General features: G+C 53.2%; 1 protein-coding gene across 1 annotated transcript in view; it reads right to left on the bottom strand.

The window, feature by feature from the left end:
• The window catches only part of afg3l2 (AFG3-like AAA ATPase 2), a 50,605-nt gene extending 37,190 nt beyond the window's left edge, over nt 1-13,415 (bottom strand). The window contains exons 1-2 of the mRNA XM_065953438.1: nt 13,206-13,415; nt 31-130 (exon numbers count right to left, since the gene is read on the bottom strand). Coding sequence (XP_065809510.1) covers nt 31-130; nt 13,206-13,289 — 184 coding nt within the window. The 5' untranslated portion in view covers nt 13,290-13,415. The remainder of the gene's footprint in view (nt 1-30; nt 131-13,205) is intronic.
• Between the last annotated feature and the right edge of the window lie 411 nt (nt 13,416-13,826).

A 13,826-nucleotide genomic window follows, 5' to 3' on the forward strand; every position in this document is an offset into this window, starting at 1 on the left:
ACACACACACACACACACACACACCTATACCTTTAGGAGGCTTCGAGCTCAGTCTCCTGTATGCACCCAGCAGGTCCCTCAGCAGGCTCCGCCCACTATCCACCTGTCCCGCCATGTTGGAACATGTCACCTGACACACAGGTTTCAGCAAATCAGCAACAACAACAGGAAAGTAGAAATAATGAAACATTGATATGAGCGTGTATGAATCAGTAAATAATGAGTCTGATATTTAAAATATCATATATCTCATATCAAAATAGTTCAGAGCCAATCAGGGTCCATAGTGAGACAGAGTGATGTGAGGATGATTTAAAGGAGCAGTCAGTGAGATGATAAAGGTATCTTACTATCTGATCAGACATTAAGGAAACATCTTCTCTGACAACAATGCAGCAGCCAGTATGTCCTCCTTCTAACTTTAGATTCTGCTCCTGAATGCTCTGGATTTGTTTGGACCAGAGAAGGTAGGCGCTTTTAAGACCCCCCCCCCCCCCCCCACACGGCCGTTTTGGACGCCCCTCGGTTTGTCAGATATGAGAGCAGTTATCAGGTCAACAGGTGTTGTAGTGATGGAAGAGGTCAAGAGAAGTGGTTCAGATAGAAGTGATTGTACCCGACCTAAAAAGCCTCTGCATGTTTCTAATAAGCTCCACGAGCAGAAACGTGCTCAAACTAGGATCAATATTGGAGATGCTTTTGAAAAATGGAGAGAGGTTAGAACACAGAAAGGTTTACAGACCCATGCAGAGCTGGATAAACACTGAAGCTTCAGAGTCCACCACATGGTGACCTGAGTGGGGGGGGGGGGGGGACACTATGGAGAGGAGGGGGGAACCTATAGAGAGGAGGGGGGGAGACACTATAGGGGGGGAGATACTATAGAGAGGAGGGGGGAGACACCATAGAGAGGAGGGGGGAGACACTATAGGGGGGGAGACACTATAGAGAGGAGGGGGGAGACACTATAGGGGGGGAGATACTATAGAGAGGAGGGGGGAGACACCATAGAGAGGAGGGGGGAGACACTATAGAGAGGGGGGGAGACACTATAGAGAGGGGGGGAGACACTATAGAGAGGAGGGGAGACACTATAGAGAGGAGGGGGGAGACACTATAGAGAGGGGGGGAGACACTATAGAGAGGGGGGGAGACACCATAGAGAGGAGGGGGGAGACACTATAGAGAGGGGGGGAGACACCATAGAGAGGAGGGGAGACACTATAGAGAGGGGGGGAGACACTATAGAGAGGAGGGGGGAGACACTATAGGGGGGGAGATACTATAGAGAGGAGGGGGGAGACACCATAGAGAGGAGGGGGGAGACACTATAGGGGGGGAGACACTATAGAGAGGAGGGGGGAGACACTATAGGGGGGGAGATACTATAGAGAGGAGGGGGGAGACACCATAGAGAGGAGGGGGGAGACACTATAGAGAGGGGGGGAGACACTATAGAGAGGGGGGGAGACACTATAGAGAGGAGGGGAGACACTATAGAGAGGAGGGGGGAGACACTATAGAGAGGGGGGGAGACACTATAGAGAGGGGGGGAGACACCATAGAGAGGAGGGGGGAGACACTATAGAGAGGGGGGGAGACACCATAGAGAGGAGGGGAGACACTATAGAGAGGGGGGAGACACTATAGAGAGGAGGGGGGAGACACTATAGGGGGGGAGATACTATAGAGAGGAGGGGGGAGACACCATAGAGAGGAGGGGGGAGACACTATAGAGAGGGGGGGAGACACTATAGAGAGGAGGGGAGACACTATAGAGAGGAGGGGGGAGACACTATAGAGAGGAGGGGGGAGACACTATAGAGAGGAGGGGAGACACTATAGAGAGGAGGGGAGACACTATAGAGAGGGGGGGAGACACCATAGAGAGGGGGGGAGACACCATAGAGAGGGGGGAGACACTATAGAGAGGGGGGAGACACCATAGAGAGGAGGGGAGACACCATAGAGAGGAGGGGAGACACTATAGAGAGGGGGGAGACACCATAGAGAGGAGGGGAGACACTATAGAGAGGGGGGGAGACACCATAGAGAGGGGGGGAGACACTATAGAGAGGAGGGGAGACACTATAGAGAGGGGGGAGACACTATAGAGAGGAGGGGGGAGACACTATAGAGAGGAGGGGGGAGACACTATAGAGAGGAGGGGAGACACTATAGAGAGGGGGGAGACACCATAGAGAGGAGGGGAGAGACACTATAGAGAGGGGGGGAGACACTATAGAGAGGAGGGGAGACACCATAGAGAGGAGGGGAGACACCATAGAGAGGGGGGGAGACACTATAGAGAGGAGGGGAGACACTATAGAGAGGAGGGGAGACACTATAGAGAGGAGGAGGGAGACACTATAGAGAGGGGGGGAGACACTATAGAGAGGAGGGGAGACACCATAGAGAGGAGGGGAGACACTATAGAGAGGGGGGGAGACACCATAGAGAGGGGGGGAGACACTATAGAGAGGAGGGGAGACACTATAGAGAGGGGGGAGACACTATAGAGAGGAGGGGGGAGACACTATAGAGAGGAGGGGGGAGACACTATAGAGAGGGGGGCAGACACCATAGAGAGGAGGGGGGAGACACTATAGAGAGGAGGGGGGAGACACTATAGAGAGGGGGGAGACACTATAGGGGGGGGAGACACTATAGAGAGGAGGGGGGACACCATAGAGAGGAGGGGGGAGACACTATAGAGAGGGGGGGAGACACTATAGAGAGGGGGAAGACACTATAGAGAGGGGGGAGACACCATAGAGAGGGGGGGAGACACCATAGAGAGGGGGAAGACACTATAGAGAGGGGGGAGACACTATAGAGAGGAGGGGAGACACTATAGAGAGGGGGAAGACACTATAGAGAGGGGGGGAGACACTATAGAGAGGGGGGGAGACACTATAGAGAGGAGGGGGGAGACACCATAGAGAGGGGGGGAGACACTATAGAGAGGGGGAAGACACTATAGAGAGGGGGAGACGCCATAGAGAGGAGGGGGGAGACACCATAGAGAGGGGGGGAGACACTATAGAGAGGGGGAAGACACTATAGAGAGGGGGGAGACACCATAGAGAGGGGGGAGACACTATAGAGAGGGGGGAGACACTATAGAGAGGAGGGGAGACACTATAGAGAGGGGGAAGACACTATAGAGAGGGGGGGAGACACTATAGAGAGGGGGGGAGACACTATAGAGAGGAGGGGAGACACTATAGAGAGGGGGGAGACACTATAGAGAGGGGGGAGACACCATAGAGAGGGGGAAGACACTATAGAGAGGGGGGGAGACACTATAGAGAGGGGGAAGACACTATAGAGAGGAGGGGGGAGACACTATAGAGAGGGGGGAGACACCATAGAGAGGGGGAAGACACCATAGAGAGGGGGGAGACACTATAGAGAGGGGGGGAGACACTATAGAGAGGGGGAAGACACTATAGAGAGGAGGGGGGAGACACTATAGAGAGGGGGGAGACACCATAGAGAGGGGGGAGACACTATAGAGAGGGGGAAGACACTATAGAGAGGGGGGGAGACACTATAGAGAGGGGGGGAGACACTATAGAGAGGAGGGGAGACACTATAGAGAGGGGGAAGACACTATAGAGAGGGGGGGAGACACTATAGAGAGGGGGGAGACATTATAGAGAGAAGGGGGGAGACACTATAGAGAGGAGGGGGGAGACACTATAGAGAGGGGGGAGACATTATAGAGAGAAGGGGGGAGACACTATAGAGAGGAGGGGGGAGACACTATAGAGAGGGGGGCAGACACCATAGAGAGGAGGGGGGAGACACTATAGAGAGGAGGGGGGAGACACTAGAGAGGGGGGAGACACTATAGAGAGGGGGGAGACACTATAGGGGGGGAGACACTATAGAGAGGAGGGGGGACACTATAGAGAGGGGGGAGACACCATAGAGAGGGGGAAGACACTATAGAGAGGAGGGGGGAGACACTATAGAGAGGAGGGGAGACACCATAGAGAGGGGGGGAGACACTATAGAGAGGAGGGGGGAGACACTATAGAGAGGAGGGGAGACACCATAGAGAGGGGGGGAGACACTATAGAGAGGGGGGGAGACACCATAGAGAGGGGGGAGACACTATAGAGAGGGGGGGAGACACCATAGAGAGGAGGGGAGACACCATAGAGAGGAGGGGAGACACTATAGAGAGGAGGGGGGAGACACTATAGAGAGGGGGGAGACACCATAGAGAGGAGGGGAGACACTATAGAGAGGGGGGGAGACACCATAGAGAGGGGGGGAGACACTATAGAGAGGAGGGGAGACACTATAGAGAGGGGGGAGACACTATAGAGAGGAGGGGGGAGACACTGTAGAGAGGAGGGGGGAGACACTATAGAGAGGAGGGGAGACACCATAGAGAGGAGGGGAGACACCATAGAGAGGAGGGGAGACACTATAGAGAGGAGGAGGGAGACACTATAGAGAGGAGGGGAGACACCATAGAGAGGAGGGGAGACACTATAGAGAGGGGGGGAGACACCATAGAGAGGGGGGGAGACACTATAGAGAGGAGGGGAGACACTATAGAGAGGGGGTAGACACTATAGAGAGGAGGGGGGAGACACTATAGAGAGGAGGGGAGACACTATAGAGAGGAGGGGAGACACCATAGAGAGGAGGGGAGACACTATAGAGAGGAGGGGAGACACTATAGAGAGGGGGGGAGACACTATAGAGAGGGGGGAGACACTATAGAGAGGGGGGAGACACTATAGAGAGGGGGGAGACACTATAGAGAGGAGGGGGGAGACTATAGAGAGGGGGAGACACCATAGAGAGGGGGGAGACACTATAGAGAGGGGGGAGACACTATAGAGAGGAGGGGGGAGACACTATAGAGAGGGGGGGAGACACTATAGAGAGGGGGGGAGACACTATAGAGAGGAGGGGAGACACTATAGAGAGGGGGGAAACATTATAGAGAGGAGGGGAGACACTATAGAGAGGGGGGGAGACATTATAGAGAGGGGGGGAGACACTATAGAGAGGGGGGGAGACACTATAGAGAGGAGGGGGGAGACACTATAGAGAGGAGGGGAGACACCATAGAGAGGAGGGGAGACACTATAGAGAGGGGGGGAGACACTATAGAGAGGAGGGGAGACACTATAGAGAGGGGGTAGACACTATAGAGAGGAGGGGGGAGACACTATAGAGAGGAGGGGGGAGACACTATAGAGAGGAGGGGAGACACTATAGAGAGGGGGGGAGACACCATAGAGAGGAGGGGAGACACCATAGAGAGGAGGGGAGACACTATAGAGAGGGGGGGAGACACTATAGAGAGGGGGGGAGACACCATAGAGAGGGGGGGAGACACTATAGAGAGGGGGGGAGACACCATAGAGAGGGGGGGAGACACTATAGAGAGGGGGGAGACACTATAGAGAGAGGGGAGACACTATAGAGAGGGGGGGAGACACCATAGAGAGGGGGGAGACACTATAGAGAGGAGGGGAGACACTATAGAGAGGGGGGAGACACTATAGAGAGGGGGGAGACACTATAGAGAGGAGGAGGGAGACACTATAGAGAGGAGGGGAGACACCATAGAGAGGAGGGGAGACACTATAGAGAGGGGGGGAGACACCATAGAGAGGGGGGGAGACACTATAGGGAGACACTATAGAGAGGGGGTAGACACTATAGAGAGGAGGGGGGAGACACTATAGAGAGGAGGGGAGACACTATAGAGAGGGGGGGAGACACCATAGAGAGGGGGGGAGACACTATAGAGAGGAGGGGAGACACTATAGAGAGGGGGGAGACACCATAGAGAGGGGGGGAGACACTATAGAGAGGAGGGGAGACACTATAGAGAGGGGGGAGACACTATAGAGAGGAGGGGGGAGACACTATAGAGAGGAGGGGGGAGACACTATAGAGAGGGGGGCAGACACCATAGAGAGGAGGGGGGAGACACTATAGAGAGGAGGGGGGAGACACTATAGAGAGGGGGGAGACACTATAGGGGGGGAGACACTATAGAGAGGAGGGGGGACACCATAGAGAGGAGGGGGGAGACACTATAGAGAGGGGGGGAGACACTATAGAGAGGGGGAAGACACTATAGAGAGGGGGGAGACACCATAGAGAGGGGGGGAGACACCATAGAGAGGGGGAAGACACTATAGAGAGGGGGGAGACACTATAGAGAGGAGGGGAGACACTATAGAGAGGGGGAAGACACTATAGAGAGGGGGGGAGACACTATAGAGAGGGGGGGAGACACTATAGAGAGGAGGGGGGAGACACCATAGAGAGGGGGGGAGACACTATAGAGAGGGGGAAGACACTATAGAGAGGGGGAGACGCCATAGAGAGGAGGGGGGAGACACCATAGAGAGGGGGGGAGACACTATAGAGAGGGGGAAGACACTATAGAGAGGGGGGAGACACCATAGAGAGGGGGGAGACACTATAGAGAGGGGGGAGACACTATAGAGAGGAGGGGAGACACTATAGAGAGGGGGGAAGACACTATAGAGAGGGGGGGAGACACTATAGAGAGGGGGGGAGACACTATAGAGAGGAGGGGAGACACTATAGAGAGGGGGGAGACACTATAGAGAGGGGGGAGACACCATAGAGAGGGGGAAGACACTATAGAGAGGGGGGGAGACACTATAGAGAGGGGGAAGACACTATAGAGAGGAGGGGGGAGACACTATAGAGAGGGGGGAGACACCATAGAGAGGGGGAAGACACCATAGAGAGGGGGGGAGACACTATAGAGAGGGGGGGAGACACTATAGAGAGGGGGAAGACACTATAGAGAGGAGGGGGGAGACACTATAGAGAGGGGGGAGACACCATAGAGAGGGGGGGAGACACTATAGAGAGGGGGAAGACACTATAGAGAGGGGGGGAGACACTATAGAGAGGGGGGGAGACACTATAGAGAGGAGGGGAGACACTATAGAGAGGGGGAAGACACTATAGAGAGGGGGGAGACACTATAGAGAGGGGGGAGACATTATAGAGAGAAGGGGGGAGACACTATAGAGAGGAGGGGGGAGACACTATAGAGAGGGGGGAGACATTATAGAGAGAAGGGGGGAGACACTATAGAGAGGAGGGGGGAGACACTATAGAGAGGGGGGCAGACACCATAGAGAGGAGGGGGGAGACACTATAGAGAGGAGGGGGGAGACACTAGAGAGGGGGGAGACACTATAGAGAGGGGGGAGACACTATAGGGGGGGAGACACTATAGAGAGGAGGGGGGACACTATAGAGAGGGGGGAGACACCATAGAGAGGGGGGAAGACACTATAGAGAGGAGGGGGGAGACACTATAGAGAGGAGGGGAGACACCATAGAGAGGGGGGGAGACACTATAGAGAGGAGGGGGGAGACACTATAGAGAGGAGGGGAGACACCATAGAGAGGGGGGGAGACACTATAGAGAGGGGGGGAGACACCATAGAGAGGGGGGAGACACTATAGAGAGGGGGGGAGACACCATAGAGAGGAGGGGAGACACCATAGAGAGGAGGGGAGACACTATAGAGAGGAGGGGGGAGACACTATAGAGAGGGGGGAGACACCATAGAGAGGAGGGGAGACACTATAGAGAGGGGGGGAGACACCATAGAGAGGGGGGGAGACACTATAGAGAGGAGGGGAGACACTATAGAGAGGGGGGAGACACTATAGAGAGGAGGGGGGAGACACTGTAGAGAGGAGGGGGGAGACACTATAGAGAGGAGGGGAGACACCATAGAGAGGAGGGGAGACACCATAGAGAGGAGGGGAGACACTATAGAGAGGAGGAGGGAGACACTATAGAGAGGAGGGGAGACACCATAGAGAGGAGGGGAGACACTATAGAGAGGGGGGAGACACCATAGAGAGGGGGGGAGACACTATAGAGAGGAGGGGAGACACTATAGAGAGGGGGTAGACACTATAGAGAGGAGGGGGGAGACACTATAGAGAGGAGGGGAGACACTATAGAGAGGAGGGGAGACACCATAGAGAGGAGGGGAGACACTATAGAGAGGAGGGGAGACACTATAGAGAGGGGGGGAGACACTATAGAGAGGGGGGAGACACTATAGAGAGGGGGGAGACACTATAGAGAGGGGGGAGACACTATAGAGAGGAGGGGGGAGACTATAGAGAGGGGGAGACACCATAGAGAGGGGGGAGACACTATAGAGAGGGGGGAGACACTATAGAGAGGAGGGGGGAGACACTATAGAGAGGGGGGGAGACACTATAGAGAGGGGGGGAGACACTATAGAGAGGAGGGGAGACACTATAGAGAGGGGGGAAACATTATAGAGAGGAGGGGAGACACTATAGAGAGGGGGGGAGACATTATAGAGAGGGGGGGAGACACTATAGAGAGGGGGGGAGACACTATAGAGAGGAGGGGGGAGACACTATAGAGAGGAGGGGAGACACCATAGAGAGGAGGGGAGACACTATAGAGAGGGGGGGAGACACTATAGAGAGGAGGGGAGACACTATAGAGAGGGGGTAGACACTATAGAGAGGAGGGGGGAGACACTATAGAGAGGAGGGGGGAGACACTATAGAGAGGAGGGGAGACACTATAGAGAGGGGGGAGACACCATAGAGAGGAGGGGAGACACCATAGAGAGGAGGGGAGACACTATAGAGAGGGGGGGAGACACTATAGAGAGGGGGGGAGACACCATAGAGAGGGGGGGAGACACTATAGAGAGGGGGGGAGACACCATAGAGAGGGGGGGAGACACTATAGAGAGGGGGGAGACACTATAGAGAGAGGGGAGACACTATAGAGAGGGGGGGAGACACCATAGAGAGGGGGGGAGACACTATAGAGAGGAGGGGAGACACTATAGAGAGGGGGGAGACACTATAGAGAGGGGGGAGACACTATAGAGAGGAGGAGGGAGACACTATAGAGAGGAGGGGAGACACCATAGAGAGGAGGGGAGACACTATAGAGAGGGGGGGAGACACCATAGAGAGGGGGGGAGACACTATAGAGAGGAGGGGAGACACTATAGAGAGGGGGTAGACACTATAGAGAGGAGGGGGGAGACACTATAGAGAGGAGGGGAGACACTATAGAGAGGGGGGGAGACACCATAGAGAGGGGGGGAGACACTATAGAGAGGAGGGGAGACACTATAGAGAGGGGGGAGACACTATAGAGAGGAGGGGAGACACTATAGAGAGGAGGAGGGAGACACTATAGAGAGGAGGGGAGACACCATAGAGAGGAGGGGAGACACTATAGAGAGGGGGGGAGACACCATAGAGAGGGGGGGAGACACTATAGAGAGGAGGGGAGACACTATAGAGAGGGGGTAGACACTATAGAGAGGAGGGGGGAGACACTATAGAGAGGAGGGGAGACACTATAGAGAGGAGGGGAGACACCATAGAGAGGAGGGGAGACACTATAGAGAGGAGGGGAGACACTATAGAGAGGGGGGGAGACACTATAGAGAGGGGGGAGACACTATAGAGAGGGGGGAGACACTATAGAGAGGAGGGGGGAGACTATAGAGAGGGGGAGACACCATAGAGAGGGGGGAGACACTATAGAGAGGGGGGAGACACTATAGAGAGGAGGGGGGAGACACTATAGAGAGGGGGGGAGACACTATAGAGAGGGGGGAGACACTATAGAGAGGAGGGGAGACACTATAGAGAGGGGGGAAACATTATAGAGAGGAGGGGAGACACTATAGAGAGGGGGGGAGACATTATAGAGAGGGGGGGAGACACTATAGAGAGGGGGGGAGACACTATAGAGAGGAGGGGGGAGACACTATAGAGAGGAGGGGAGACACCATAGAGAGGAGGGGAGACACTATAGAGAGGGGGGGAGACACTATAGAGAGGAGGGGAGACACTATAGAGAGGGGGTAGACACTATAGAGAGGAGGGGGGAGACACTATAGAGAGGAGGGGGGAGACACTATAGAGAGGAGGGGAGACACTATAGAGAGGGGGGAGACACCATAGAGAGGAGGGGAGACACTATAGAGAGGAGGGGAGACACTATAGAGAGGGGGGGAGACACTATAGAGAGGGGGGGAGACACCATAGAGAGGGGGGGAGACACTATAGAGAGGGGGGGAGACACCATAGAGAGGGGGGGAGACACTATAGAGAGGGGGGAGACACTATAGAGAGAGGGGAGACACTATAGAGAGGGGGGGAGACACCATAGAGAGGGGGGGAGACACTATAGAGAGGAGGGGAGACACTATAGAGAGGGGGGAGACACTATAGAGAGGGGGGAGACACTATAGAGAGGAGGGGGGAGACTATAGAGAGGGGGAGACACCATAGAGAGGGGGGAGACACTATAGAGAGGGGGGAGACACTATAGAGAGGAGGGGGGAGACACTATAGAGAGGGGGGGAGACACTATAGAGAGGGGGGGAGACACTATAGAGAGGAGGGGAGACACTATAGAGAGGGGGGGAAACATTATAGAGAGGAGGGGAGACACTATAGAGAGGGGGGGAGACATTATAGAGAGGGGGGGAGACACTATAGAGAGGGGGGGAGACACTATAGAGAGGAGGGGAGACACTATAGAGAGGAGGAGGGGAGACACTATAGAGAGGGGGGAGACACTATAGAGAGGGGGGGAGACACTATAGAGAGGGGGGAGACACTATAGAGAGGGGGGGAGACACTATAGAGAGGAGGGGGGAGACTATAGAGAGGGGGAGACACCATAGAGAGGGGGGAGACACTATAGAGAGGGGGGGAGACACTATACAGAGGAGGGGGGAGACACTATAGAGAGGGGGGGAGACACTATAGAGAGGGGGGGAGACACTATAGAGAGGAGGGGAGACACTATAGAGAGGGGGGAAACATTATAGAGAGGAGGGGAGACACTATAGAGAGGGGGGGAGACATTATAGAGAGGGGGGGAGACACTATAGAGAGGGGGGAGACACTATAGAGAGGAGGGGAGACACTATAGAGAGGAGGAGGGGAGACACTATAGAGAGGGGGGAGACACTATAGAGAGGAGGGGAGACACTATAGAGAGGGGGGAGACACTATAGAGAGGGGGGGAGACACTATAGAGAGGAGGGGGGAGACACTATAGAGAGGGGGGAGACACTATAGAGAGGAGGGGGGAGACACTATAGAGAGGGGGAGACACCATAGAGAGGGGGGAGACACTATAGAGAGGAGGGGAGACACTATAGAGAGGAGGAGGGGAGACACTATAGAGAGGGGGAAGACACTATAGAGAGGAGGGGAGACACTATAGAGAGGAGGGGAGACACTATAGAGAGGGGGGAGACACTATAGAGAGGAGGAGGGGAGACACTATAGAGAGGAGGGGAGACACTATAGAGAGGAGGGGAGACACCATAGAGAGGGGGGAGACACTATAGAGAGGAGGGGAGACACCATAGAGAGGGGGGGAGACACTATAGAGAGGGGGGAGACATTATAGAGAGGAGGGGAGACACTATAGAGAGGAGGGGAGACACTATAGAGAGGAGGGGAGACACTCTCTATGATGTTTAGATCTATTTTTTATTTTAATGATCTATTGAATCATGAAGTCCTGAAGCTTTAATAAAAACCTGTTTCATCAGACAGGTGGACATAGGACATCTTTGTTTGTTGCTATGGTAACAAACAGGTGACAGACAGGTGTTTGGGGGGGGCATCACATAGGACATCTTTGTTTGTTGCTATGGTAACAAACAGGTGACAGACAGGTGTTTGGGGGAGACATCACATAGGACATCTTTTTTTGTTGCTATGGTAACAAACAGGTGACAGACAGGTGTTTGGGGGGGACATCACATAGGACATCTTTTTTTGTTGCTATGGTAACAAACAGGTGACAGACAGGTGTTTGGGGGAGACATCACATAGGACATCTTTTTTTGTTGCTATGGTAACAAACAGGTGACAGACAGGTGTTTGGGGGGGACATCACATAGGACATCTTTGTTTGTTGCTATGGTAACAAACAGGTGACAGACAGGTGTTTGGGGGAGACATCACATAGGACATCTTTGTTTGTTGCTATGGTAACAAACAGGTGACAGACAGGTGTTTGGGGGGGACATCACATAGGACATCTTTTTTTGTTGCTATGGTAACAAACAGGTGACAGACAGGTGTTTGGGGGGGACATCACATAGGACATCTTTGTTTGTTGCTATGGTAACAAACAGGTGACAGACAGGTGTTTGGGGGAGACATCACATAGGACATCTTTGTTTGTTGCTATGGTAACAAACAGGTGACAGACAGGTGTTTGGGGGAGACATCACATAGGACATCTTTGTTTGTTGCTATGGTAACAAACAGGTGACAGACAGGTGTTTGGGGGGGGCATCACATAGGACATCTTTTTTTGTTGCTATGGTAACAAACAGGTGACAGACAGGTGTTTGGGGGGGCATCACATAGGACATCTTTGTTTGTTGCTATGGTAACAAACAGGTGACAGACAGGTGTTTGGGGGAGACATCACATAGGACATCTTTGTTTGTTGCTATGGTAACAAACAGGTGACAGACAGGTGTTTGGGGGAGACATCACATAGGACATCTTTTTTTGTTGCTATGGTAACAAACAGGTGACAGACAGGTGTTTGGGGGGGGCATCACATAGGACATCTTTTTTTGTTGCTATGGTAACAAACAGGTGACAGACAGGTGTTTGGGGGGGGCATCACATAGGACATCTTTTTTTGTTGCTATGGTAACAAACAGGTGACAGACAGGTGTTTGGGGGGGGACATCACATAGGACATCTTTTTTTGTTGCTATGGTAACAAACAGGTGACAGACAGGTGTTTGGGGGGGGCATCACATAGGACATCTTTTTTTGTTGCTATGGTAACAAACAGGTGACAGACAGGTGTTTGGGGGGGGCATCACATAGGACATCTTTTTTTGTTGCTATGGTAACAAACAGGTGACAGACAGGTGTTTGGGGGGGGGCATCACATAGGACATCTTTTTTTGTTGCTATGGTAACAAACAGGTGACAGACAGGTGTTATTTTAATCATCACAGTCATATTCAGCATGAGCCAATGACAGAGCAGCTACGTCACACAGGTACGTTCACCTGTCCTCCCCGCAGGCCCGGGGATCAGAGGACTCTGTTCCACAGTTAGCATGTTAGCATGTTAGCATGGTGTCCACCTACCAGCCTGGCCGGAGCTCCGGAGGACAGCAGCAGCCGGAACACGCTCCTGCAGCCCGCCGACAGCCGCAGGTAGCGGTGAGCCATCCTGTCAGCGGACACACACACACACACACACACACACACACAGCCTCTACACACTCCTCAAGTTCAACACGACTGTTCTGTAATCACACTGCTCCGCCATCTTTACTTCTTCTTCTTCTTCTTCTTCTTCTTCTTCTTCGTCGTCGTCTTCTTATTATTCCGGCAGTATAGACGCAGCTCCGCGTGTTACTGCCCTCCACAGGTAGAAAGGAACTATTCTACAAAACAACTTTATTTATTCTCATGTCGAAAATGAATCATTACAGGTGGTGGTTCTGATGACCACAGAAAGCCCGGAGTCCAGGTCACTGGTCTGGAGTCTTTTAGGGAGACTTGTCCAAGGAACACCTCGCAAAGCTTTACATTTTAAATGTGTTCAAATCAAAGCTTTACATTTTAAATGTGTTCAAATCAAAACTTTACATTTTAAATGTGTTCAAACCAAAACTTTACATTTTAAATGTGTTCAAACCAAAACTTTACATTTTAAATGTGTTCAAATCAAAGCTTTACATTTTAAATGTGTTCAAACCAAAA

The sequence above is a fragment of the Labrus bergylta genome, chromosome 4 (genome assembly GCF_963930695.1).
Source record: "Labrus bergylta chromosome 4, fLabBer1.1, whole genome shotgun sequence".
Classification (NCBI taxonomy): Eukaryota; Metazoa; Chordata; class Actinopteri; order Labriformes; family Labridae; genus Labrus; species Labrus bergylta.